Source organism: Saccopteryx leptura, chromosome 1, assembly GCF_036850995.1.
Source record: "Saccopteryx leptura isolate mSacLep1 chromosome 1, mSacLep1_pri_phased_curated, whole genome shotgun sequence".
Lineage (NCBI taxonomy): Eukaryota > Metazoa > Chordata > Mammalia > Chiroptera > Emballonuridae > Saccopteryx > Saccopteryx leptura.
The window spans coordinates 366,609,382-366,634,543 of NC_089503.1; the positions used below are offsets into that span (position 1 = coordinate 366,609,382).

Below are 25,162 nucleotides of genomic sequence, written 5' to 3' on the forward strand. Positions count from 1 at the left end.
AAATATATGAATATCAAGTAAACTCACATAGGAGGAATAAAATTTGACAGGACTTAAGATAGAGATAAAGAATATTCTAATATAATTTGCATCGACAATTATAACCACAGATACAAATGCAAAGACTAAGCAAGAAAAAACAACTTCCACTTCTTTCTTTTTCTACAGACTTTGATATCTGTTTCATGTGCCTTCTAAGTATTGCCCTATCAGCACCACTTCACACTAAGCACTCCTGCCTTTGGGGAAGCCTTACTTTCCCAGGTCTGTGTGACACCAAGCCTGTTCTCCCTCTCTCACCACTTTTTCTGTTTCTTCTACTATCCTCTCCTCTATATTTGACCTTTAAATGTTGGGCTTCTTGGCCCTGGCCGGTTGGCTCAGTGGTAGAGCGTCGGCCTGGCGTGCAGAAGTCCTGGGTTCGATTCCCGGCCAGGGCACACAGGAGAAGCGCCCATCTGCTTCTCCATCCCTCCCCCTCTCCTTCCTCTCTGTCTCTCTCTTCCTCTCCTGCAGCGAGGCTCCATTGGAGCAAAGATGGCCCGGGTGCTGGGGATGTCTCCTTGGCCTCTGCGCCAGGCGCTAGAGTGGCTCTGGTCGCAACAGAGCGATGCCCAGGAGAGGCAGAGCGTCGCCCCCTGGTGGGCGTGCCGGGTGGATCCCAGTCGGGCGGATCCCGGTCGGGCGCATGCGGGAGTCTGTCTGACTGTCTCTCCCCGTTTTGGGCTTCAGAAAAATACAAAAAAAAAAAAAAAAATGTTGGGCTTCTTCCAGGTTTGTCTGTAATACACGTCTGGACTTCTGTGGCTTTAGCTACCATCTAACTGTTGATCACTTTCAACAATTTCTTTCTGGACCTATAAAAGCCCAGGGTTTCACACCAAACACACACATGCACATGGATGCTTATTTAACATTTCCACTAGGAGCCCTCCAGAAATTTTTAAATAATGTATCTAAATTAAACTCTTGGTTTTCCTTCTACTTCTATCTATTGTTCTCCAACAGAACATCTGTGCAACATGTGGCTCATAAAAGATAGTGGGGACCTACTATACCTTCCTCTCCAATCACTATCCCTTTCAACAAAATACCAAGTCCTGTCAATTATACCAAAACATTTACCTCATATTTATTTATTCATACTTAAAACTGCCAAGCTACTCCCAACTACTATTATTTCTTGATCAGGGCTTCCCACATTACATTCCCAATTGTTCTTCTCGTCCTCCAATCCCATAGTTTCATTATCTAAGAATCACATAAAGTTATCTATTTAAAAAACTGAAAAATAAGTCATTTTCCTGCTGAAATTCTTTGAAGATAACATTCTTGAAGCTTGAGATGTCATTTAAAATCCTAACTGTAACTAATTAGTCCTTGCAGGTTTTGTCAGATGCCTAATTTATTTCTTGGTTTTCAACTACATTGTCCATACTTCTGTTTCTCCTAATACCTTTCTAATAACTTCCAGAAAACACCAAAGCAGTATCTAAGAGTAGACAGTGAAGCATGGTATTTGGGACAACATAATCGTTATAAGAAAAATGTAATAATTGCGGAACAGGAATATTTGTCCAGTAGAGACAAATGCTGATTGGGAGCACCACGTCTCACCCCAGGGCAGCAGAGTCTGAGTAGAGTGGTCAATATATGACAGCAGTGGAGCTAGAAGCTGTACACATCAATGTAAACTTGAATTTAGAATATCTGCTGGGGATCGTACCAGAGACCAAGAAGATGGGTGAGTGAGTCTCAGACAATCTACATTGCTGTCTTTTCGCAACCACAGAGTCTGGATAGATATATTTTTGTTAACCAAGGAGGTAAAAGAGAGAACCACTTTTTAATTTGCTTTTTTGGTTTCTCTATTAAGACACTAATAGTTGATTTTTTTTAATAACCTATTATAAAACACTTTATCATTTTTTGAGAGAGCTTCAGAAAGATAAGAATATTTATGGATCAGAAAACCAATATATCTGTTATTAACAAAAATAGTAAATATGCTAAGTATTTTAATATTATCTAATTTAATACTGTCAAAGTCAAAAAGAAAACACAAAAATATTAGTAACTTCCAATGTAAAATAAGTGATTTTACATACTGTGTTTTGATCCCTTCTGCACTTTCACACACAACTATTTATTTTTTTTATTATTTTTTTTATTTTTTTATTTTTTATTTTTTTGTATTTTTCTGAAGCTGGAAACGGGGAGAGACAGTCAGACAGACTCCCGCATGCGCCCGACTGGGATCCACCCGGCACGCCTGCCAGGGGCAACGCTCTGCCCACCAGGGGGCGATGCTCTGCCCCTCCGGGGCGTCGCTCTGCCGCGACCAGAGCCACTCTAGCGCCTGGGGCAGAGGCCAAGGAGCCATCCCCAGCGCCCGGGCCATCTTTGCTCCAATGGAGCCTCGGCTGCGGGAGGGGAAGAGAGAGACAGAGAAGAAGGCGGGGGGGGGCATGGAGAAACAAATGGGCGCTTCTCCTATGTGCCCTGGCCGGGAATTGAACCCGGGTCCCCCACACGCCAGGCCGACGCTGTACTGCTGAGCCAACTGGCCAGGGCCACACACAACTTTTTAAAAAGAAATACACACGCCTGTCTAGGCAGTGGTGCAGTGGATAGAGCATTGGCCTGGGATGCTGAGGACCCAGGTCTGAAACCCCAATGTTGCCGGCTTGAGTGTGGGGTCGCTGGCTTGAGCGTGGGATCATAAACATGACCCCATGGTCACTGGCTTGAGCCTAAAGGTCATTGGCTTGAAGGTCAAGGTCACTGGCTTGAGCCCAGAGGTTTCTGGCTTGAAGCCCAAAATCACTGCATTGAGCAAGGGGTCTCTGGCTCAGCTGTAGTCCCTCAGGCAAGGCACATATGAGAAAGCAATCAATGAACAACTAAGGTACTGCAACAAAGAATTGATGCTTCTCATCTCTCTCCCTTCTTTTTGTCTGTCCCTGTCTGTCCCTCTCTCTATCACAAAAAATAAAAAATAAATAACACAAACATATAGTATATGTATATCATACATATTATACAATTAAATATTTTCACAAATTTAGATAAATGGTTTTTGAGCTAAAATATCCAAATCCTATTATTAACATGCTTTTTTAATCTTTATAATTTTAAAGAATATTTTTAACTGTATCAGGAGTAGGAATATTGTGTTGAGTTCACATATATGAAGCACTTAAAACAGTGCCAAGAAATTTAAACACCATGCAGAGGAGTCACCAACAACTGCTGCTACTTTATCACCATCTCCTCCTCCTCCTCCTCATCACATTGTTATTATGATGAACTCACCACCCTTGATGTGTTAATTTTCTGGAAAAAAATATCAATTTAATCACAGTCGAAAGCCAAACTATGTAAATAAATACAATATAAACTATTAAAAATATAAAATAAGTATTACTCCTACATAGATTTAGGGTTAGATAGTTTAATATCATATTTTTAAATAAAAAAGTATGTATACCTTATAAAGAGCTCTAGAAGTTAAAAATTACTGAAATTTACAGAATTTATTTTGTATAATTAACAATCCACTACCAAAATCTGGAAAAACAATAATATAAAACTAACTTTATATTAGTTTTCTCTATAAGTAAAATTGTAATAATTTTAAATAAAATGCTAGCAAATCATGTGCATTGGTGTATAGAGCCTTCACAATATAATAGAGGTATTTCTAGAAATATAAATGTTTACTGTTAACAAATCCATTGATAGAATATTTATTAAATCTATTAAAAAGGATTTACTGATTTCAATGTATATTAAAATTTTTGAATAAAATTTTAAAATTCACTGTGATCTAAACCTTTAAAAAATTAGGATTAGAAGAATATTGACTATTATCAAAAAAATCTACCTTTATTTTCTTCTTTATTTTTGTTGAAAATAAATTTTGGCCCTGGCCGGTTGGCTCAGCGGTAGAGCGTCGGCCTAGCGTGCGGAGGACCCGGGTTCGATTCCCGGCCAGGGCATATAGGAGAAGCGCCCATTTGCTTCTCCACCCCTCCGCCGCGCTTTCCTCTCTGTCTCTCTCTTCCCCTCCCGCAGCCAAGGCTCCATTGGAGCAAAAGATGGCCCGGGCGCTGGGCATGGCTCTGTGGCCTCTGCCTCAGGCGCTAAAGTGGCTCTGGTCGCAATATGGCGACGCCCAGGATGGGCAGAGCACCGCCCCCTGGGGGGCAGAGCACCGCCCCTGGTGGGCGTGCCGGGTGGATCCCGGTCGGGCGCATGCGGGAGTCTGTCTGACTGTCTCTCCCTGTTTCCAGCTTCAGAAAAATAAAAAAAAAAAAAAAAAAAAAAAAAAAAAGAAAATAAATTTTGTAGCCCTGGCTGGTTGGCTTAGCAGTAGAATATTAGCCCCATGTGTGAAAGTTCTGGGTTCGATTCCCAGTCAGGGCACACAGGAGAAGCCACCATCTGCTTTTCTACACCCCTCCCCATCTTTTCCTTCCTCTTCCTCTCCCACAGCCATGGCTTAAATGGTTTGAGCAAAGTTGGCCCCAGGTGTTGAAGATGGCTCCATGGCCTCAGTCTCAGGCCCTATAAAATAGCTCCTTTGCCAAGCAACAGAGCAGTAGCCCAAACGGGCAGAGTATAGCCTGGTAGAGGCTTAGCCAGGTGGCTACTGGTTTGGGCACATGTAGAAGTCTGTCTCTACCTCCCCTCTTCTTACTTAATAAAAAATAAATAAAAAATAAAAATAAATGTTGTTTTCTTTACTCATCCTTGTACTCCCACCCCTTGGGCAACCATCAGTTTGTTCTCTATATCTGTGGGTCTGTTTCTTTGTGTTTTTGTTTACTTATTTGTTCACTTGTTTTGTTCTTTAGGTTCCACATACAAGTGATACCATACAGTATTTGTCTTTTTCTGACTTATTTCACTTAGCAGAATACCTTCTAGGTCCATCTATGTTGCTGCATATGTTAAGATGTTATTTCTTTTTATTGCTGAGTAATACTCAATTATACTTAAGTAATATTCATATATACATACCATATTTTATTTACCTATTCATTTATTGATGAACACCTAGGTTGCTTACATATCTTGGCTATTATAAATAATGGTGCAAAAAACATAGAAATGAATATACCTTTCTGAATTAAAAAATGTATATTGATTCATGAATAAACACATCTTTAAAAATTAAACCCTGGAGGCATCCAAGTTAAAGGAAGAAAAGAAAAATGACTCCTCTACTCCAGTTAGTGAGTTTTAGAAGTCCTGGACAATTTAAAACACATAAAATAAGCTTTTGGTTTCTTCTTGAGTTATGTTCATGTATACAATAGAATATTTTCTGTACCTATCAATACATCAAAGTTAACTTCCTTTTCAAATTTTACTAATTTCCTCTATTGCTTAAGGTCACCTTTCTTAACAAAAAATCAGGTTTGTTTTTAATTTTTTGTTTCAAAAATTTTAAATCTATCTTCTGTCCAGTTTTCCTTCAAGAAAATTAAAGAGCAGTATTTAATTAGATGTTATCACTAGTAACTAAAGAAACTCCTCCAATTACACTTCTGACAAATAAAGAATATTTTGTCACCCATTTTCTCCAAACTTAGTACTATGTAAAGTGCCTCTTAAGTGCTTTAGGAAAGCATCAGCCTCTCTGTATTAGGTAGAGCTGCTACATCTCCCAGGCTTGGTAAACTGGCCTTGTGTAGAAGGTGTCCTGTAGGGCGCAGTGGCACAGCCTTCCTGATCACCCAAGCTGGGCACACTAGCTGCGCTGCCCAACCACCTCATGTGGCCTGTGTACCCCATCCTGGTGTAGTTGAATTTAGATTGCTATTGGCCTGTCAGTGGGGGAAATTTACCCCCAGGCTGATCTGCTGCAAGGACTGGCTGTGACCACCAACTACCCTGTGGGAAATCAGCTGTTCAGGGGCCCGCCCCACAGAGCAGGTCTTACTTCGGTGGGGGTCTGGTGCCCACTGATCCACCACATGTGTGTGTCACTGTGGAGGTGGTTGGGTGGTATTTCCTTGTGGTCTGGAGCTGTCTGCTGGGTGTGCTAGTTCTGGAGCTTCCCTGGGGGTGAAGACCAAGGTCAGCCACTGCCTGTGTTCTGCCCAGCACCATGTCACATGAGCTACAGAGCAAATTGCAGGTGGCTATAACTTGTGCTGGGCTTAGAGGTGCCCAGGAGAGGCCAAGCTGTGGACCAAGACCAGCTGCTGCTAGTGCTGGGGTCATTTAGTGAGACATACAGGGTACACTAAGGCCAGATATTGCTTGTTTGTGTGATTTTAGGAAAATCTGAAGAGTGAGCCAAGGCAGGTCATTTGTATGGAAAGGGCACTGGAAACAGCTAGGGTGGACCTGCAAGTTTGGTTGGGCCGGGTCTCAGGGAATCACCAGGTGGAGCAGACAGTGTTAGCCAGGTTGATGGATTTTCAGATATGGCCCACCTACTGGTTCTGTGGTGGGGGAGGGCTCAGAAAAGGAACAAAGCCTCTGCCAGCACTCTGTCTGAGAAAGAGGCACCCCCACAGTTCTAGCTCTGCTGCCAGACACTTCAGTTCCTCCCACTCTGTCCTGGTGCTTTTCTCGCTGTTATTCCCCTGCTGGAGCTCAGAGTGAGTGAGTCAGAGTCAATCTGTGTGCAGACCCTTTAAGAGAAACTGCCTAGGACTCCAGGAGCTCTCTGTTTCACTCAGCCTCAATCTCCACTGGCTTTTACAGTAACAAATATGGGAACTTATCTTCCATCACTGGAACCCTGGGCATGGGGGTCTGGAATAGGGCTGAGACCCCTGGCTCCACTGGGGGTGCCTCTGCCCCCAAGAGATCTATCCCGATTTATCCGCCACACATGGGTGTGGGACAATATTGTTCCCTGTCTTCGCACCTCTTCTCAGTCTAATATGGTTTCTTTCTTAATTCCAACTGTAGGACTTTTATTCGTCTAGATTTCAGATGGTTCTGAATGATGGTTGTTCTGTAGTTTAGTTGTAATTCTCATTGGGAGGATGCGAGTGTCTCATTTACCTGTCCTGCCAGCTTGAATGGAAGTGAAACTAAAATTTTCAAATAAATTCATCCAATCTTTGACATGCAGTAAATAACAGAATGTAATACTATATCCTATCCCTCAGCAAAATTTATTCTAAAGTCAATTACCAATAGCAATAGTGGTTTTGCTTGAGAAATCTTCAAATAAAATTTTACAGTGTTATAACCATATTATAATGTATAAATTGAAAATCTTTGAAAATATTGGGAAAAAGCATTTAGTCAGTGTTCAAAAATAAGATGATATCACTTATTTATTATACTCATGATGGTTTCATTTTCCATATAATTACTTCAATTTTCTCCGGTTAGAAGTTCAGCTTTAATTTCAAAGAAGGAATCTAACATCTAGAATCTGATAATGTCATTTAAAATTATTAACCTACTATGTTATAGATTTGAAGAAATATGTTATAGATTTGAAGAAAAATATAGCATAATTTAAAGTTGTCAAAGTATATATGTAAGTACAAAATAAGCCCAATTGATAACCCTCTTTTGATGGTATTACTGATAATAGCTAACTTGTAAGAATGCTTCCATATATCAAGCATAAAACCACTATGTCTGCATGATCTCATTTACTTCTTATAAACACCCTTTTATGCCCAACTTACAAAAGACTAAATAAAGCTAAATGGCAGCAATACCTTTTTAATTTAGATGTCTGACTTCACCATGCAGTCTCTCTTTCTTTTTATTTATTTATTTATTTATTTATTTATTTATTTATTTATTTATTTATTTGAGAGAGAGAGACAGAAAGAGAGATACATGAGAAGCATAAACTCATAATTGCAGTACCTTAGTTATTCATTGATTGCTTTCTCATACGTGCCTTGACTGGGGTGGGGGGGTGGTGTCCAGCCAAGCCCGTGACCTCTTGCTCAAGCCAGTGACCTTGGGTTTAAGCCAGTGACCCTAGGGCTCAAGCCAGTGACCATTGGGTCATGTCTATGATCCCACACTCAAGCCAGCAACCCCACACTCAAGCCAAATGAACCTGTACTCAAGCCAGTAACCTTGGGGTTCAAACCTGGGTTCTCAGCTTCCCAGGCCAACACTGTATTTATTATGCCACCACCTGGTCAGGCCACCACACATGCTCTTAATGCTGTGTTATGTCCCAGTGATTTATTAAAAGTAATTAATGCTGAAGTGACTTGAGGTGAATATTGATTCTGCAACTAACCAGCAAGTGATTTCTAGAAAATCTCTATGCTATGCCTTCTTTGACATTAGATTACTGGGTTCATAAAATTCATGATCCTTTACAGATCTTAGGTAGATAAAATATCTTGAGATTTTAAGTTTGAAAAGCAGTAAATTCTTTCATTCAATTCACCGAAATGATCACTTTAATAATTTTTTATTTTAACAGTATTTACTGTTAAAATACTTTAATCTGGTAACAAAAGTGAAATAAAATAGCAGTCAAATAACTTCATCTTTGAAAGTTGCATTTCAGAAAGATATAAAGATCTTAGGAGATAGAGAAGAGGAAGAAAACAAGTATTACTAAAACAAAACCCTTGAAAAATGAGTACGAAATAATAGTCTTCCAATGGAAAAAAAGTTATTTAACCTTTTTTTATAAATAAAACATACATGTTTCAATTTAATCAGTTTTTCTGAGTTTTATTTTTTAGCATCATTGGGAAAATAAACACTAAATAATAACTGGATAAATACTGGGAAAAGGAGAGCAATAAAGCTATGCAAATACCATCTAGTATTAAAATAAAGTGGTAAAACTTAAATAGTACAGAGGATTTTGAACAGGACACCCCAGAATCAAACCATATTAAGTTTATATAAGGGTTTAATAAGCAACAAAAAGTGCATCATAAAGAGTAAGGAAGAGCTGATTATTCATTATGTGACCTGGTCCTTTTAAGCTCAGAGTTTGGAGGATAAATTAGATTGTTACCATACATCCTTCACCCAAATATTTTTGGGATGATGTAATTATTTAAAAAATAGAATATTAGGCCTGACCTGTGGTGGCACAGTGGATAAAGCGTCGACCTGGAAATGCTGAGGTCGCCGGTTCGAAACCCTGGGCTTGCCTGGTCAAGGCACATATGGGAGTTGATGCTTCCAGCTCCTCCCCCCTTCTCTCTCTCTCTGTCTCTCTCTCGCCCTCTCTCTCTCCTCTCTAAAAATGAATAAATAAAAAAAATTTTAAAAATTAAAAAATAGAACATTAAAAATCTCAATTAAATGTTATTGTCCAGGCCAAAATTGTCAAAAATAAATTCATAAAAGCCAACAATTAACTGAAACTTAGTCAATATTATAAAAGGGTTAACTCAAAGAAATAACTAATATATTTATCTCTGTTCTAGGGTCTTTCCTACTCTAGTTCTCTCTTGTACCATCTGTAATGCACCTGTACACCTGTACCCCTCTGCCTCCATATGGTTTCACCCCACCAATTTCAAAACCAATGACTTACATTATATGTTCATAGGCCATCTCTATTACTAGATTTTAAACATGTCAAGCTTAGGCAAGTGTTTTTACATATTTCCCAGAGCTCATATCTGCAAGTGTGTCAGGGAAAGATTATTTTTCCATTTTGAAAGTTGTATAGTTTCTGTTACTTGCCTTGTAGCACACACTGAATTTCAGTTTGTTGAAATCTCATTTTTTGTTTTCAGTGACAGTGTCTGATCTCAGATATGTCTCATCTCAAAGTAGAATGATTCAGAAGTAGGATGATAAACTGAACTGCTTGTAAATGTGAAAGACTTGATTTGGTGTCTTTATTGGAAACATCGCTTCACAGGATGTGGGGTAGAGGGTGTCACACGGACATTTCCTGGAACTCTCACTGCGAAGCAAATTATATTGCTGCCAAGACATATAAGTTAATATAGATATAATGGAAGGATGTGAAGCAAATCAGAGAGACTGAAGTAGTCAAAGTCAGGCTCCAAGATAACTCATTTAATAGAAGAATGCCCCTCTGACCACCCCTTAGTCTCATTTTTCAATAGATTTCTTCTTGGTCTACACTCAACGCATATTAAGTTCCCTTCAAATCCTTCAGTATTCTCACTGTGAGCTTTTGCATTTACTGCACATTTTTCCTGGAATATACTCTTTTCTTTTCATATACCTTTTATAATTTCCACTTGCTCGACTAAACACAGTAGGTGCTACCTTTTTCTGGAGTCTTCTCTGGCCCCAGGGTTGGGATTATATACCTTCCTATATGACGTGCATCCTCACTACTCAGTTTAAATTCCTACCCTATTTTCACCTCCACACTTAAGACACTGTGTATGAACACCCGCCTACCTCTCCCTCCCTCCTTCCCACTCTCTCTCCTTGCTTGAGGACCGGAGAAATATGTTATTGATATTATTGACATTTCTATTCTTAATGCCTAGCAAAATATTTAACACATATTATATAATTAAAGTTTCTTTTTGAAAAACTAAGCCAAAGTCTTTATGTACAGATTAAATATTTGTGGTCAAAGCAAGTGAGAATATAATTTTGGATAGGATAAAATAATATATTTATTTTTACCCTGAAGAAATTTTTATTAAAAGCGAAAATATAGCAATTTCTTGAGAAAAACCTATGTAACAAACAGACATTGAGTGGATCTTGACACTGAACCATCCTTGTCCATATACATAAATGTACTATTGGCAGAATATTAACTTTGAAGTCAGAAAGACCCAGAAAAGTTTTCTAAAACACTCTCAGTCTCTTATTTCTGGTAAAATGAAATAATAATTCTCATATTATAAGGATTCTAAGTATGAGGATTGTGTGGTAAGGCTACTTCAGTGAGTATGGATGGAGTTATTGCCAAATACAATGATTAATTTAATCAATCTTTCAGAACAGTGATTCTCAAAATTTTCTTAAACACTAAACACATAATCAGCAGATGTCCTGGGAGGTGTTGACCAGGTAACCTCTCCACAAACTCAAAATCTGTGTCTTGTTTTATTTCTCTTTAAAATATATGCAAATTTGAAATTTTACCCCAATATTTAGCTCTGTTTGTCCTGACATTAAAATGTTTCTGACAGACCTTTTACATTTCCCAGCCACCTCTGTAGCTGGGCCAGAGTCACAGGAATGAGGTCTAGCCTAAAGAGAGTAGACGGAGTGATAAGAAGCATTTCTGAGTCAAGACTTTAAAAGAAGTGAGTGTAAAATTCCCTCCTCATACTCTTCTTCATTTTCAGTAGACTGAATGAGATCACAACATGTAATCCTAAGAGGTAAAACACAGCAAAGCAGAAAGAGCTTGGAGTCCCTAAAACCACATGAAGGAGGACCATCCAAAAACTAGAATCGCCCACCTTGAACTATATAAACAAGAAATAAACTTCTATTAATGTATTTGAAATATTAATTGTTTTGAACGTTAGAGCCAGCTACTATTATTCAAACCAGGGCACCCTCATTCCCCCAAAAGAAAATGCTAAGTAAGCATTTTGCAGTTGAAACATATCCTAACACATAAATTAAATGTTTCTGTATTGTCTGTACAAATTATCACACATATATTTGTGTTTTCTAAATAAGTTTATTTGAAATGTTTATCCAAGTGTCTTAGACTTTCTCATGCATTCAAAACCTCTAATTTAAACGTCTACTCAGAATTTATCAATTTTCTAGGGATTATACATAACATAGCATGAAAATTCAAGGTTACTATTCAATGGTGCCCTGGCTGGTTGGCTCAGTAGTAGAGCACCAGTGCGTGGATGTCCCGGGTTCAATTCCCAGTCAGGGCACATAGGAGAAGTAATTATCTGCTTCTCTACCCCTCCCTCTTTTCTCTCTCTCTCTTTCATCTGTTTTTTTCTCCCACAGCCATGGCTTGATTGGTTCTAGTGAGTTGGCCCCAGGTGCTGAGAATGGCTCTATGGTCTCTGCCACAGGTGCGAAAAAATAGTTTGGTTGTCGGATGATGGAGCAACAGCTCCAGGTGGCCAAAGCATCGTCCCCTAGTGGACTTTCCAAGTGGATCCAGGTCAGCGTGCATGCAGGGAAGTTTGTCTCTCTGCCTTCCCTCCTCTCAATAAAATAAAATAAAAAACATTCAGTGGTTATTCAGAAAGAAAGGGGGGGACTAATGGGGAAATGAAAGTGGTGGCCCCAGTAAAGCTATGTCAAATAATTTATAATGACACGATCTAGTGTCATGATTTATGCTCATGGAATCTTTGCTATTTATGATATGTATACAAAATATAGAAAAAAAGTGTTAGAAATTTAACTCTAAAGCATTATCTTTATAGTCTCCTAGAGAACAAGTACCTTTAACTAGATAGCTATAGATAGGTAGATATCAATAATTTATGACTAAATAGATGATCACTTTTCAACATAATTAGGCACTAACATAGAAAATTATGGCTTTTAGTCACTCTATAGTACTGTATTCATAATATTCAAAATATTACTTCCTTATTATTACATGACTATATTTTTCTTATAATAATAAAAATCTAACAGACAAAAAATAAATTGGAGAATCATAAAATCACTGAGATTGGAATTACCACAGCCTCCAGTCCAGTGTTTATGCTATTTCTTCAAGTCCATCAAGGCTCTCTTTTCATCAGTCTCATTAACATCTGACATTTAGCAATACTAACATTAATATTCATAGCCTAAACCTTTTGTTTCTCTGACTCATCATTGTATCCATCTGAAACACAGTCAGCCGAATGAGTTTAACTACACGTTGCTCTTTGTTTACACCCAAGCAGCTGATGACAACAGCAGAAAGCACACACAAGAGGGCAGAATGGGACCATCAGCAATCTGTGGCAACCTCTTTAGGTTCCGTCTGGGCAGCTCTCGCTCCTACACTTCTAGAGAACCGTTGCAAACCATCTCTATTCTCAAATTTCTGAAAATGATCCCTCCCACCTCCTTTTCCCTCTACAGATAACCTTGCCTTCTACTTTCTGCTCCCGATACAATAGAGTTGCCACCCAGTCTCGTTCTAAGACCAATCTTGTCACCTATTCTGAATCCCAAACTTTTATCTTTCCAGCTTTCTCAAAAAGCTTACAATAACAACTTTTTAAAATAAAACTTTCCTGGCCTCTTCTCTTTTTCAGTAGACTCATAATTTTTAGTGAGTCATTACAGATTGAATTCTTGCATGGCTTAGTCTCAGTCAATCTTTCTTTTTTTCCTTATTCTGTTCAATCTTAGCCATATTCAACACTTAACCTCTCTTACAACCTTGAGATCTGCATATTGGTCTTCTCCAACAACTATTTACATTTTTATGTAAAGACACTTCAGAATCATCATGCCCAATACCAAACTCCTCCATCTCATTGTGCATGGTCTACTCCAAATCCACATAATGTCTACCAGATTTTCTCCTTAAATATTCATGTCTCCCAAACTTTTCACCATCTTACCAAGTCTAGACTGTTAACTTTTACTTAAATTATTAAAATTTTTCTTATTAGACCACATTTTTATAGCAAAACTATTTTTGAAAATACAAAGAAAAATCATGTCATCTTCCAATTAAAAAAAAAACAACACTTCAATGACTTCCCTTTGCTCTTAAGATCCATAAGCAAATGCTTAACATGCTTGACTAAGTTCTGTAAACTGGCCTGCAAGCCCTTGCCACCTGAGACTCAGCAGTCACAGCATTGTGTTCATATAGTGTTTTGTATCCCTCTGACCACAGGTCCTTTAGACAAGCTGCTCTCTTTTTCTGTTCATAAACAACCCATATGTCCCAGCTCAGACGTTCTTCCTCAGGGACATATTACAAATTCTCAAGTCTAGATCAAGTATTATATTCCCTCTTACCACTTTCGACCCTGTTTTTGTAAAATGTAACATAACTACATTTTTAAGTGTTTTTGTTTAATTTCTAGTTGCACTATGAGGTCAAGGGCTGTTGTTTTATATTTCTCACTTTGCTTGTTATCACAGTACCAAGAACAAGATGAGTTCTCTTTTAATATTTTTTGAATATATAGAAAAGAGAAAATTAGAAATCATTCTATGTGTGCCCAATTTTAAGTCATATAATAGATTTGCACCTAAGTTCACAGAAATCTCTGACTTGATTTTTAGACAATTCACTCAAGCCAGATGTCTTCTCAGTCACTTACTGGAAACATGTTTAATAGCATTTTTTAAATGTCTTTTGGGGTGTTCAATTTAATTTTGAAAACTGGCAGTTATCATTCGTAATCTACTTGAAAAGCCTCTTTGTTGTTCTTTAATTGTTTCTTGGATGACATTCATGTTTGCTTTCCTTCCAGCCTTCACTTCACAATAGTTTGTCTCCTAAGTCACTATACAATATCTTTATGTTAAAAAAAAATTGATGTTGTTGACATTGGACAAAAACTTTAGCACTCAAACTCTCATCCTTTATAAAACACAATTTTAATTGCCTAACAGCTCTGCATTAATTAGTAGAATGCAAGTTTAATGAGGACCATCAGCAGCATATATGCTAAAATATTATTAAATAATAGCAAAAATAGGTCCTAAAATTATTTTGTTATTCTCTTTTGGTATATATAGACTATACCCTCAATAAAATTTGGTCCCCAAAACAGAGGTAACAACACAAAGAAAATTCTATATTTATCCCAATTATTTTTTTTTAATTTCTAAAATTTATAACAGATAATTTTTTTTTATTTCAACTTCTAGTGATGATTCTGGAAAAAGTATATGCAAAAGTAAATGATATTAATGAACTACATTATCAACTTCTGATTTAAGGATTAAGAAATCTCAGAATTTTTTTTTTATTAAGTGAGAGGTAGAAGGGCAGACAGACTCACTCCTACATGCACCCTAACCAGAATCCACTGAACAAGGCCCTATAGGCGATGCTCTGCCCATCTATGGCCACTGCTCTGTTGTTCAGGCAACTGAGCTATTTTAGAGCCTGAGGCAAGGCCATGGAGCCATCCTCAGCACCCAGGACCAACTTGCTCGAACCTTTCGGGCCATGGCTACAGGAGGGGAAGAGGAAGGCAGCGGGGAGAAGCAGATAGTTGCTTCTCCTGTGTGACCAGACCAGGATTGACCCAGGACATCCACACACTGGGCCGACCCTCTACCACTGAGCCAACTGCCTAGGGCAAGTTCAGAACTTCTTATGGACAGGAACACTTGATGAACTGTGATAGATATGAAGAAGGCTACTGATGGAATAGAACCATTGTATAGAGAACACTGGTCAGGATAAACATCTCAAATATCATAAGGTTTTTATTGCATGTACTTTTTTACCAGCATATTTTAATATCTCTAAAATTAAGTACCATTTGGAAAAAAAAATGAAATTTCTTAGTTTAATTAGTAATATTTTCTTATTATTGGTATATAAAATAATGCCCATTTCAAAATATGACATTTTTTATTCAATTCAATCCTTTTATAATGATAGTATTCATAATGGGGATAAACAGACATTTTGGAAAGAGAAGAGAGAGGAGTAAAATAAGATTATTATGAGCAAAAGATAAACATTATAAAATTTTATCTACCTACCACAATCCTGCCCTTTATGTATATGGATATATATAGCATTTATTACTTTATCCTGGAGTTAGCTGTGAATGTGTCTGCCTCATTCCCTAAACTCCTTAAGAGCAAGATGATGTAGTAATCCTTCTTCTATTCCCCAGTGCTGGGCACTTGATAGAAATTTAAATTCATTTGTTCAAGTAAGTTAAATCTAATAGCTTTGTCTTGTACAGGGACAGTGGCAAATAGAATGTACTGTAATACATTTGTAAGGTACTTCATAAGAGTATATTAAACACTCTGATAAGGAACATTAACTCACTTCGGCTACTTGAGTACTCTTTAATTCACTGATGCATTAATTTTCTGCATGCAGTAATTACCAAATCAGGAATTACTAATAGAGAAATGAATTAAAATCTACTGCTCCAAGGCAGCTAACAATGCTTATGTGAGCTAAAATACTTCTGAAAAATAAACATATGCTCCAAAAGCAATTTGTCAGAATTAGCCTTGCTAATTGTCACACATGTGATAGAAACTTATAAAGGTCTCAATTTTCTAGGATTTTATAAAAGCAAACAACTTGCTGCAAATGACACATTGAACGTGGAAAAAAATACAGTGTCAGAGTGATTAAATGTAAACGCAGCCTTATCTCGTACAACCCCAGCATGAACAAACCTAGGAGCAGACTGAGGATGACATAACCAGCATGGCCACATAGGTGGTGGAGAGGACAAAGGCTCAGTTCTGATAAATCAAGGAAGAGTTCACATTGGTGTTGGCATTTTCAGGGTTCTCTGAATGACAGCAAAATTTATTTCAATCACCAAGTATATGGAGGGAAAAATTTCCCAATCAAGGATGTTGCTAGGGAAGATAAAAATGGATAAGGAACCACACATGGAAAGGAGAGGTTCAGAAGAAATGGGACTGTCAAACAGAAGGAAAATGAAGCAGAGCTGAATTTTTAGTTACAGAGGTAGGATGAAGGTATTTTTATTCAATCTGTCTTCCTGAAAAGTCACTCAACAATTAAGAATTTAAAAAATAGCCTGAACAGTCGGTTGTGCAGTGGATAGAGCATCGGCCTGGGACACAGAGGACCCTGGTTGGAAATTCCGAAATTGCCAGCTTGAACACAGACTCACCAACTTGAGCGTGAGGGCTCTGGCTTGAGTGTGGCATCATAGACATGACCCCAGGGTTGCTGGATTTAGACCAAAGGTCACTGGCTTGAGCAAGGGGTCACTGGCTCAGCTAGAGTCCCCCAGTCATGGCACATATGAGAAAGCAATCAATGAACAACTAAGGTACCACAACAAAAAATTGATGCTTCTCACCCCTCTCCCTTTCTATCTGTCTGTCCTTATCTGTCTGTCCCTGTCTCTGTCTCTCTCACTAAAAAGAGAAAATTAAAAATAAAAAATAAAACAAATCTTAAAACCTCAATACTTTCTATCTTTCAAGAACCAAGAAAACAGCTGTAATCTTAAATAGCAGTTTAGAGGAATAACAGAAAATTGGTTTTGTTCTCTCCCAAAACAAAGTCAATGCCTAGAAACAGCACTCACTACAACCCTCCCCTCCACCACTAACCTTCATAGGAAAAGTCTGCCCTTAAAAGGGTGTGACACAGTCCAGAACTATCCCCTCAGGAGCTTTAGAATGAAGGCCATGAGCAGACTATAGTGATTAGACTGTCAGTCCGTTCCCATCCCATCATGGAGGTCACTGGAAAAGAAATCACAGTGGAAGCCCTCTGGGTTGCCGAAGTCCTGACTAACCCTTCCAGGACAGCGCTTGACAGACAAAGCAAGCTGAAGCAGAAAAGAAAGGCAAAGAAGAGCACATGACAGCAAAGATACCTGCAAGGGATGTGCTATAACTCTCACCAAATGTTCCAGGCTATGCCCGAAGGGTAGAGATGATTTGTGAAAAGTGGTCCAGAATTGCCCACTTCAATCAAAGCTGAGGAGTGCCTCTGCTCTCTCCTCCAACTTCTCTTTATTCTGTTTTTCAACAAAAAGCTGACCCATTTAAAGATGAGAACCAAATGAGAACTAGCATGTGCTAGGAAGTTCATTTTTTGCCTAGAAAAAGCATTAACTCTATTGCCAGCTTGAACACAGACTCACCTGACTCTATATTATAGATCAGCACTGCATTAGGTGGGCTGGCTCCATCAGTGAATCATACAGCCACCTGCCCTGGTGGACCTTTATTTTATTAGGGAGGCAGACAATACACCATGAGCAAAAAAGCTAGTTAAATTAAACATATGTTAAAAAGTGATAGTTATACAAAATTAATAGATTGTGTAAGAGGGATCAGAAATGCCGGGGAGAAGGCAGGTAGCAGGATTACGTGAGACAATGAGGGAAGCACATTTTTGAACAGATGAGATCTGAGCAAATCCTCAATGTGGGCACAGACATTAAGAAATCAGACAACGGGTAAGAGGGCATTTCAGCCAGAGGCAAAGGTCCTGAAGCGTGGGTTCCCAGAACATTAAAGGATGACTAGAGCAGGAAGAACAAGGCACAGAGGAACAGAAATTGAGACCAGAAAGTAGATGAGGAGGGCAGGCTGGCAGATGGGGGAGTCTTCAGATCAGGTAGACCTTTGTAGACCATTGTGAGGACCTCGGGTGTTACTTCCAGGAAAATGGGAAAGATCTAAGATCTGAGGACTGTTATAAAAACAATAGTCTTGTTTCTCAATTGAGAATAGAATTTTGGGGACAAATATATGTTATAAATGCAGGAAGAGCTCTTCAGCTATTTAAGTAATCCGTGTACAAAATGTTGGGTAATAGTTGTTCAGGCAAGAGTGGTGGTAGTTTTGACAGTAAAAACTAGTGGCCTAGTGACAGAGTCACTCAGTGGGTAGAGCGTCATTCTGGCATGCCGAGGTTGTGGGTTCGATCCCTGGTCAGGGCACGTATGAGAAGCAACCAATAAGTGCACAACTAATGGGAACAACTATGTGGAACAATGAGTTGATGCTTCTCTTTCTCGCTCTCTTTCCCTCTACCACCTCCCTTTCTCTCTCTTTCTTTCTCTCAAATCAATGGGAAAATATTTTAAAAAGTGGTTAGATTCTGGATATAAGTTGAAACAGCAGTGTCTGACACACTGAAAGTGAATTGTAAGAAAAGGATAATTTCAAGATTTTCAGCCAGAACATATGGAAGGATGCTGTCATCAACTAAGGTGGAGAAGGCTGATGCTGTTCAGCAGGTGTAAATGCAGGAATCAAGAGTTCAGTTTGGAAGTGCTGACTTTGAGCCATTTATCAGGTATCTAAGTGGGGTTGTCAAGTGGGCCATGGAATGTATGAGTCTGGAGTTCAGGAAGAGATCTGGGCTAGAGATATAATTTCAGATGGTGTCATGTTTAGATCGTCCTCAAAGCCAGAATGAGCTCAAGACTGATGAGTTCATCAGACAATGAGTGAAAATAGAAGGGAGAAAGGGGCCAAGAGTGAGTCTGGAGGACTCTAACATTCAGAAGTATAGAAGTACAGAAAAATAGAAAACAGCTAGCAAAGAAGACTGGAATGTCACAGCCAGAAAGGAAAAGCCAGCAGGAAAAGATGGGCAGGAATATAGCAATGTGCAGGTCATTCATAACCTTGACATAAATATTTTTTATGAAGAGGAGCATGGAAATGTAAGTGTTTGGAGAAGTTTAGAAAAATGGGAGGAGAAACACTGAAGAATGTAAGAACAGCTATGATTTTTTTTTTTTCTGGTTGTGTTCATATGCACAGCTACAGGTACAAATTAGGCTGATTTGAATTTAATCTAACTTCAGATTTTTCTAAACCAATACGATGAATCAAGCAAGGGCAGAGGCATCCAGGGCATGTGTGAGTGATTGGTAGGAATCACCACGGAACTTTAACTAACAAAGGGACTGTGTGCATTGGGGACAGGTAAATGGTGGGCAGATTGAGTGGACTCGTTCACTGAAAGCATGCATGGGGTGAAAGGACAGCTGCAGTAGAGGGAGAGAACTGGAAAGAGGAGGTGCTAGAGGGTGAAGTTCATAGATTAGAGGTTACAAATTTTTAAAGAAGCCAGGCAAAAGACACATGGAGACTACATAGCTCAAAGGAAACTATTCAAGGAAACTGGAAGTCAGACATAGACTCAAAGAAATTACAGACATGAATTCTACAAGTACAGGTCAAAGAAGACCTTAAAAGACAACTTCAAGAAAGGGAAGAGAAAAAATTAGAAAACATTTCAGAGGCAAAAGCCCTTTAGAGAACGAACACTAAATAGCACAATAAATATTCAGGGATACATGAAGCAGAATGGAAAAAATCATATACCATGAAATAATAAAAAATTATTACATAAATATTATTAAAATATAAAAGATACAGAAGATCCAGCATTGTACAATATATAATTTTAAAAAGTAAATAGTTAATTCAAAAATAAAAGAAATATTAATATGAGTATTTGAGTAGAAAAGGTCATGTCACTTGCAAGGAGACAAAAACATCTGGTTGGCCAGAGATTTTTCTGCAGGAAAACACAATGTCAGAAACTGTGGAGCATTAGTCACAGAGTTTTAACCCTTTGAGTTGTATGAATGTTCCTGTACGTCCTCGTGCCTCCTGACCATCCACAGTATGATTGTACATGTGTGAGACAACAATGAAAAAAGGAAATGTATGTTCTTGTTTCTATAAATTGATTATCACACATGATTTTAAGTTAATAAAACTGTAACTGGAACTAATTTCATTTTTTGAAAGAAAACTCACTCCCAGGGGTCAGTGAGCATGAAAAGAACTCACTACTCAAAGGGTTAAAGGTTCTATACTTTAACCAGGATTTTATACTTATTAAAGTTATTCTTGAATAGAAAGAAAACAAATTCTTTCTCAAACATGCAAGAAATTAAAGACCACAGGAATTCAGAGCCCTTCTTGATTAAAAATAAAATACACCCAATAAAATAATTAATAAAATTTAATCTTGAGGACCAAAAAGCCAGAGTCAGAAGATACTTGCTGATCATTGACTCCATTAATATATAAGATATTATAAACTATGTATATTATGGTTTCAGAGAAAAATGTAAATTTTTTAATTATTAAATATGTAAAAATGCCATGACTGACATATATAAGTTGTATGAGAGGAATGAGGTGAGAAGAAGAATAAGAATGATAAATTCTCTCATCTTGTCTATTAACAAATCAATGTAATCTGAAATTAAAATATGAAATAAAAAATGAATTATTACTCCAATAGTTAATTTTTAATATATAAGGGTAAAGGGTTCTTTTAGAAACTAGAAGAATCAAAAATATCTCATTTTACATCATTTTATTATATTTCATTAAATTCAAGTAAAATAAACATGAATATTAGTATTTTTAAATACCATTATCCTGTATTATCTTTCTATTTTTGTCTCTCTAACATTTTATCAGCAGATAGAAGTAGAAAGACTTACATGACATGATTTCACCACATGCTAATAATGATTTTAGAAATATTATATGACTAAACAAAAATTTAAACACCCAGTGTTTAAAGGAATATTGAGAAACTGGCATTCTAATTTTAGTGAAATGTTTCTTGTCATAAAATGTTAAGTACTTCAGTATTTCATTTTCTTCCTTTTTTTTCTTTTTGTGACAGAGACAGAGAGAAGGACAGACAGATAGGAAGGGAGAGAGATAAAAAACATCAATGTTTTTTGTGGCACCTCAGTTATTAATTGACTGCTTTCTCATATGTGCCTTGACCAGGGAGCTACAGCAGAAAAAATGAGCCCTTGCTCAAGCCAGTGACCTTGGACTCAAGCCAGTAACCATGAGGTCATGTCTACGATCCCACATTCAAGCCAGTGACCCTAGTGCTCAAGCTGATGAGCCTGCACTCAAGCTGGATAAGCCTGCAATCAAGCTGGCAACCTCAGGGTTTCAAACCTGGGTCCTTTGCATCTCAGTCTGCTCTATACATTGTGCCACTGCCTGGTCGAGTTGTATCTCATTTTCTTATAAAAAAATATTTCTAGTTACCTATCTAGCTATCTTTCTCTATAGCTATAAATTTAGGAGTTCTGTAAAACTACTCCAAACAAACTATTAAGAGAGGTTATCACTGAATAGTGAAATTATCTTAACATTTCTTTTCATCTGTAGTTCTTTAAATATCCCACATTAACTTGAAATATATTTCAACTCTTAGATGCACATATTTTTACATTCTTGAAATCAATAAAATCAGTAGTACCTTATATTTATTAAAATGTAGTAATTTTATAATGAAAATATTGGAGTATTTCAAATAAAGGAGGTATGATGATTAAAGAGACATCACAGAAGACAACTGGTCTACATACCTTAGACTTGACTCAGAGTTTCAAAGGTCAGTAAGGAGAAGGTTGTAGCAGAGGTTGTTTTTGTGCAAGTTCAATTAAATTTAAAGAGGAAGAACATATTCAACAGGAAAATTTATTTATCATAAGCGAGATGAGAACAGTAAGGGTTTGTAATGGAAACAAACAAACAAAAAAATATCCCCAAAATCTTTTCTGTAGCACTTTATTTGAAATGGAATGAGACATTATTACGTGAAAAGAATTAGATTGGGCAGAGCCAAAATGCAACTGAGAAGGCACTAGACGAAGTGGTCTCAAATGACCACATTCTCTTTCTTAGTACGTTCTATTTATGGAATACTTACTATAGAGATGTAACCATATTTTGACCCTGTTTCTTGCCCTTGGATGGCTAAATGTATTTACTCACAAATTTGATAAATATTAATTCTACAATTCTCACATAAATATAAAAAGTAATCTTATATGTACTTAAAGGTGGCCTTACCTTCTCTTTCTGCTTAAACTTTACCATTTGTAATTTCATTGAAAACCTTTTCACCAAATCCTAATACATTTTGGATTTGCAACCTTGTCTTAATTATACCATAAGTAAAATATATTATTATTAAAATAATGTATTTCTCTTGTCTTTGGAATAGATTTTTAAGAAACATTCACAGGAAATGGTCATTTCCCCCAGAATTCTAAGTTACCCTTTCACTAAACTTTAAAATAATGACTAAGGATTGGACTGTTATGGCTTAGGTAATTTTTAATTTGTATCAGACACTCTCAATACAAAGGGGAATTTTGGTACCTTAATGTACTACATACACTTTTTTTAAGTTTCATATTTCAAAGGCATTAAATGAAGATTTTTAAGAATTTTCTTACCCAGTGAGTTTGACTGCATGTGTTCGAAACTTTCGATATTTTTCTGTTTCTTCATTTATGCTGGTAACATGTCTATATATCCCTGATTTATAATGAAAGAAATCCTCATGGACCTGCATTATGGCTAAAATAAAACCCATAAGAAAAAAAATGTCATGGTTAAAAACATTAACTTTGAAAACCTCCAGAAATTCTCACAAAAGAATCTATGGGTAAATTGCTAGGTGTAGAATTTAAGAAAGGATTTTGTTAGTGCAGTCTAGCCTAATTTTGGTTCTTAGTTAATTTAATTGACTGCAATATATACTTTCCTTTTTTTTCTTTTTTAAATTAAATTTATTGGGGTGAGATTGATTAATAACAGTATATAGGTTTCAGGTGTACAATTCTATAATACATCATCTGTATATTAGACTGTGTGTTCACCAACCCAAGTCAAGTCTCCTTCCATCACCGTCTATCCCACCTTTATCCTCATCCTCCTCCCTCAACTCCCTCTCCCTCTGGTAATCAGCATACTGTTGTCTGTGTCTGAGGCTTTTTTTTAACCTAATCCCTTCACCTTTTTCACCCAGTCCCCTAACCCCCATCCACTCTGACAGCTGTCTGTTTTCTGTGTCTTTGAGTCTGTTTTTATTTTGTTTGTTAGTTTATCTGGAGAGAATTATGCTAAGTGAAATAAGCCAGTCAGAGAAAGATAAGTACTTTATGATTTCACTTACATACAGCTGCAATATTTTCTTATTTTCTTTTAAGAATAACTTTTAGCTGTTGAGTATACCCTATACCTCTGAAACACCATCTTCTCTTAATTGGTAGAGGCACTATTACCAGGAATTGAGTCCCTCACAGTGAAGGGCCACTACATTTGGCTAGTGATTTGTGATGTCTCCATTAACTTTATGCTTCCCACAAGCCTCTTAAATCTCCAATTAAGCTAGCAGCAAAGGGTGAGCCTAGCAAACCAGGCTTAAAGTAAATTTCCTTAATCCATAGAAATAAATACAAATCTTTCCTTGGTGAGCTTGAATAAAAAGCAAACCCTTGGCAAAAGAACATTCTGACAAGATTTCTTCCTCCCAGCTGTGGAGAGCTAAGCCAATGTTGCGTTCCTTAGAAAGTAAGAGCTTCTACTTTATAAAGCTCTCCCTTCATTCCCTCACCTTAATTACTTCTTTTCTGTATTGCATGCTTTGTTGAAGGTCTTGGACAGTTCAAGGTGAAGACTTTATATTTCTCTTCTGAAAGATGTGAACTGAAAATATTTTTAGTTTGGACAAGATAAGTATACCTTCATAACTGTGTGCAATGCCTGTCTATTTGTTTGACATGCATTTTAAATACAATAGGAACTAAGGCCACTGGCATTTAATAGTTACTAAAAGGAAGCTTCTACTCCAAAGTCAGATATAACTTTTTAATGTTCCATGCTTCTTCTGATGCTGTTCAAATATTCTTGAAAGAGGTTAAATTTTCTTTATCGACTTTAAAACACATTCCATAAGTTCTTAAGAATTTATGTAACCGCACTCTATCTTTGCTTTTGTTCTCTTCCCATAGCCTAAACTTATTTTTAACTCTACATATTTTAGAAGAAGGCACACAATGTTATTTATTCAGCATTCTGTCGCCTTTTTCAATTCTTTGTATTGAAACTGGGGAAAATGTAATATGTTAGCTCAGCAACAATGGGAGGACAATCATATTGCATCTACAGCAAGATGAGTCAATCAGCATTTATAAATACGAGAGGATATTACTGGTGATTTTCCTCTTCTATAAAGCCATTGGTTTCTTTAGCATTTCCCAACTCTCCTTTAACCGCCATGAATAAAATATACTGTTTATTGCTGAAAAATACTGCCAATGAAAAAGTATGGGTGAAAAGCTATCACAACTAACTTGAAGGTGGCTCTTTCTTTCAGTTTCTGACATCAAAATGGACTTGAATTCACAAACATCTAACTATATAAGCTACGATAGAGCAATTTATTTTTGAAAAACTGTAGCAGACTTACACAGAATTATCTTATGTATGACGGCAGGATGAAGCCCACTTTGACTCTAGCTCTGTCTTTGGGTCCTGGCTCAGGCTGGCAGGAGATGGGTTCTCAGTAAACAATTGTTCAACTGGATATTGATTACTTTGCATTTTAACTTTATTATTTTGAAATTGTATCTATTTATTTTTGATTTGTTATGTGAAATTCATGAACATTTAAGTGTATGACCATAAAAAAAATAAGATGTTTTTAATTTTAGATAATAATGATTCAAATTTCTTTTGATTGGGGGTGGGGGGTGGCTTATAACAGATATTTATTTATTTAATTCATTTAAATATT

The 25,162-nt window shown here is 37.2% G+C and overlaps 1 protein-coding gene across 2 annotated transcripts in view; it reads right to left on the reverse strand.

The window, feature by feature from the left end:
- TINAG (tubulointerstitial nephritis antigen) overlaps positions 1–25,162 on the reverse strand; it is an 85,587-nt gene that overhangs the window by 18,094 nt on the left and 42,331 nt on the right. For both annotated transcript variants that reach the window (XM_066361379.1, XM_066361378.1), the window contains exon 9: positions 22,818–22,941. In XM_066361379.1, coding sequence (XP_066217476.1) covers positions 22,818–22,941 — 124 coding nt within the window. The remainder of the gene's footprint in view (positions 1–22,817; positions 22,942–25,162) is intronic.